General features: G+C 39.4%; 1 protein-coding gene across 1 annotated transcript; it reads right to left on the reverse strand.

Annotated features, from left to right (window-relative positions):
- Positions 1-2,024: 2,024 nt before the first annotated feature.
- Positions 2,025-4,067, reverse strand: LOC136815267 (uncharacterized). The gene has a single exon (XM_067071710.1). It carries the CDS (start codon positions 4,065-4,067, stop codon positions 2,025-2,027), a length of 2,043 nt encoding a protein of 680 aa, XP_066927811.1.
- Between the last annotated feature and the right edge of the window lie 397 nt (positions 4,068-4,464).

Raw genomic sequence — 4,464 nt, forward strand, 5'->3', positions numbered from 1 at the left:
TAGGGACGAAGCGGTGGGCTAGTATGACGAATAAAATGATTAGGATTAAGAAGTATAAGGGGTAAAATGTGAATAGTGATAGAGCTAGACTAAAACCTAAACAAATCCGAGTATCTGAGTATGCTAGCTGAGGCCATCGCAATGTGTGCTATTATAAAAAATTAACGAATATATTTAAAAAAAAATACTAACATAATGTTATAAGCTAGACTAGACTAAGGTTCAAGTACTATTGGTGGCTAGAGGTAAAGTAAGCGACAAAATAGATCTAAGAACTCGGTGAGATAGAATCACGACAGAGCGTAAGATAGAATGAGTAAAACTTGCATAGATTGCAACACCGAAGGCTGTGTAAAAGTGTACTGGACCTTGCAAAACACGACCAGTATTTTGACATAAATAAGTGAGCTATCAACTATCTAAATTAAATTAATTGAAAATAATTAAACATCAAATGGAAAAAAAAAAAAAACTTCATAGAACTAGAATATAATAAAGTCATATATATGCACTGAAGAAAATACAGACTAAGTAAACCTAAGAACAGATGGGCTAAATCTAAAAATCAGAATGGAGACTAGGGAACCAAGGCTACGAGTAGGGATATTAGAAGAATTGAAGTCAGAATTAATTTAAAACTAAAATGGCGCGTGAAACAAATCGAGAATTAGACTAAAACTAGGTATAAGAAATAATATAACATAGAAAGCACCAGCTAGGAAATAGCGAGTAGCGACGCAGGGACTACAGTTGGTAGAAGAGGTACTACTGCAAGCTCCTAGCTAGGGCTTTGTCGAAAAAATATTTTTTTGTTTCTTGACAAAAGGCTTTGTAAGTTTCTGAGTCACGACAGTTAACAGGTAGTTCATTAAAAATTTTAGAAGCTTCAGATTCAAAGGAACCACTAACATTACAGGTTTCACGCAATTTAGTTCCACCAATTACATCCGTTCGAGTCTTGGCTTGCACATATTTCTCCATAGGGAGGAATTTGGGCCAGTCATTCATATTCACTGATTTCCACGCAAGTTTAGCCAAACTGTATTCGGTCCGTTCTTTGACAGGTAGCCATTTCATATCTATTACGTCAGACTTGCGAGAGTAGCTCTTCCGGACGAAGCTAGCTGTGGCATTTTGGACTCGTTGTAATTGGTTGAATAGATATTGTGGTGCGTTGTGAATTACGGTATTACCATAGTCTATTTTACTCAATACAAGAGATTCTGCCAACTGGCGTCGTACACGGTATGGTAAATATCGTTTGATGAGGGATAGACTCTTCAGCGTGCCATATGCTTTAGTGACGATTTTTTTGACATGTTCATTCCATGTTAGGTTTTCGGTGAAGATGATTCCTAACAGCTTGAATAGGGGAACACGCTCAATCACATTTTCGTTATTTGACTTGATTTCGAATTCAAAATTATGCCTCCTTGCCATTTGAGATGTGGCAAAGAGCATCGATTTAGTTTTTCTGGCGTTAAATATCAAGTTCGAATCCAGCGACCATTTCTCAATTACGCTAATATCAGAGTTCATTTCAGTGACACAATTTTCAAGCTCGTTTGGTTTGGTGTGGCGATATATAGTCGTGTCATCAGCATATTGAACACATTTTGCGGTGGTTTTTGTTGCCATGTCGTACACGTAAATGTTGAAGAGAATGGGTCCAAGTATGCTTCCTTGGGGGACGCCATTAGTAACTGTGAGAATGGATGACTTCTTGTCGTTGATCTGTACGTACTGAAGTCGATTGCTCAGATAGTTGGAGATAACATAGAGTGACTTTTTTGAGAATCGTAGTGTGTGAAGTTTTTTGATAAGAGTTTCAAAATCAACTGTATCAAATGCTTTTGAAAAGTCAGCGAGAACTGCAAGAGTGATTTCGCCTCGATTCATCGCTTTCAGGATGTCGTTTTTGATTTTGATGCAGGTGGTTATTGTGCAGTGACCCTTTCGAAAACCAGATTGATGTATTGATAGTAGTTCTTCACTTTCTAGATAGTTTGTCATTTGTGTCATAATCAGTCTCTCGTATACTTTTGAAAGGATCGGTAATATGGAGATTGGACGGTAGTCGCTCGGATCAGCGGGTGACTCAATTTTAGGAATAGGGCTGATTTTCGAGATCTTCCACTGGCTAGGAAAGACGGATTGTCGAATGGAAGAGTTGATAATATGGCAAATGGGACTACAATTTCATCGATGGCGAGTTTAATGTATTTCGACGGTATCTGGTCATGGCCGGTTGAGCAGTCGTTTCGAAGATTACATAAGGCTTTACGAACGTCAGCGTAGGAAACTTCGTTTATGTCGAATGGATTGTCTTGTGCAGGTAATTCGTTGATGAGTTGATGTAGGATTTGCTCTGATTTAGGTTTTGAGTTAAGAAGTCTCCCGGCTGTTGTGTTGAAGTGGACATTGAGTGTGTCGGGGTCAGCGGATATCTTTTGTGGTGATGGTTTCAGGATGCGATGGATGGTTGACCATACTTCTTTCGGTCTTTTGGAGGATAGTGCGCGTCGGTAAAAACTGGATTTTGTTACTCGAATAAGAGTTTTTAATTCGTTTCGGATTTTACGAAACAGATCCCAATCTTTTTGCTCGGACTGCGGGGAATGACATTTGGTTCGTAAATAGTCTCTTTCCTTTTGCTTCTCGCTGATGTTGAGATCTTTTAACCACGGAGCTGGTGGGCGCGTTAATTTCTGCCTGATGAGGGGTGCGTGTCGGTCTAGACAATCGGTAAAAAGTTTGTTAAATATGTCTAGTTTTTCCTCAGCGGTATCAAAAGCGTAAACAAGATTGAACGGTATTTGTCTAATATCTGTTTTAAATGCTGCTACATTAAAGTTTTTCTCATTTCGAATAAATTTATATCTGGGTTCAAACCGTGGCTTGCGTAGATTACATATGACGAAGGCAGCATCATGATCGCTCATTTCGTCGCATGGGATAACATCATCGTGGATGACTTTTGAGAATGAGGTAACGATATGGTCAATGCAGGTTTTTCCCTTCCGGGTTGGCTTCTTCACTTGTTGACGTAAACCGAGACGATCGAGGGTATCTTTATATTCGTCAGCAACGTTGTAGTTCTCTTTCAGGAGATCGATATTTGTATCACCAGTAATCACGATTGGATCAGACCAGATGGTGTGAACGTACGATATTAATGTTTCGAATTTTTGAAGCCAAGCACGTTTGTCAACGTCTTCGGAACTTGGTTGATAGAAAACGGCTATAAGAAAGGGACTTTTCTTTCCCTTCACTTCAAACCACTGGTGTTCGATCGTTGTATCTTTCTTGTCAATGTCAGTTCTTGGGCGATGTTTAATGCCGTCTTTGAAGTAGGCTCCCACGCCACCGCCACGTTTACCATTTCTGTTATTGTATCTGAAAGGATGATAACCGGAGAAGTTGAGTTGTCGGATGAGTGCAGGATTGTCAACGAGCCATGTCTCAGAGATTGTTAGGATATCGAACTTGTGTTTTAGGAGCATGGCTTCAAGTTGGGCAGTCTTATTTTTGATAGATTGAATGTTAAGGTGCGCAATGCTGTAGTTGTTTCGGTTGGCATTTAGAAGATCCAACTGGATTTGAGTATCTTGTTGCGCTGGGATATCATTCACGGTCGAGGGGTCTGATAGTAGAAAGTCTATATCGACATTGTTGAACGGTAATTCAGTAAGCAGACAGTCGTGACATGTCCATAAATTGTGTTTGTCTGAGAAGTTTTTTACAGTTTTATAAATACATTTTACGTGAGTCGAGTTGAGACAAACCTTGCATTCCAAGTGGTACGAATTCTTACGGACAGTTTTGGCACAAACAGGACAAGCGAGCGGACCCGGATTAGTTTCGATGTCACCAGAGATGAGGAGTCGAAATGTTGCCGAATGATTTGCGTACAGATGGATCGGTGCACAAAACCTCCGTTTTTTGTTGTGATTTTGACGTCGAGTCAAAAAGTCTTTGTTTTGAACTTTAAATTTCGATTTCTCGTGGCTTCTTCCCATTTGATGTAGAAAGAGATACACCATTACGACAAGCGCAGCTTCCTTCATCTTCTTTAGCAAAAATCAGCTCACTTCTTTTTAATTTGAGTGAGAATTTTAAGAAAAACTAATTTATTTTCACTCTTTTGACGTTAGTTTTCAAAAAAACGTCTAACCGTTGAGAAGTCGTTGCAGTGTGACCATAAATTTAGATTATTATAATCGAGTATTTTGAAGTACAATCTCTAACCCATCGATATGAGTCCTAGTTGACACTCGACGTCCATATAACGTTTATCTAACGTTCACAACGTCCATATGATGTTAGATAAACGTTGAAATAACGTTGTGTGCCGGCTGAGTTAAGACTACATTCACAATTAGCCTCCGTCTCGGAAGAGGACTGGGCCCGAATTTGCGGACGTTTTCACAGTTTCACTTTCGTTTTCGGCTATACGACAGCGTT

The sequence above is a fragment of the Clytia hemisphaerica genome, unplaced genomic scaffold (assembly GCF_902728285.1).
Source record: "Clytia hemisphaerica strain Z4C2 unplaced genomic scaffold, Clytia hemisphaerica genome assembly, whole genome shotgun sequence".
Lineage (NCBI taxonomy): Eukaryota > Metazoa > Cnidaria > Hydrozoa > Leptothecata > Clytiidae > Clytia > Clytia hemisphaerica.

Excerpts from the sequence above, each read along its gene's own strand:
- LOC136815267 (XM_067071710.1), bottom strand. The coding sequence starts at position 4,067 with ATGAAGGAAGCTGCGCTTGTCGTAATGGTGTATCTCTTTCTACATCAA.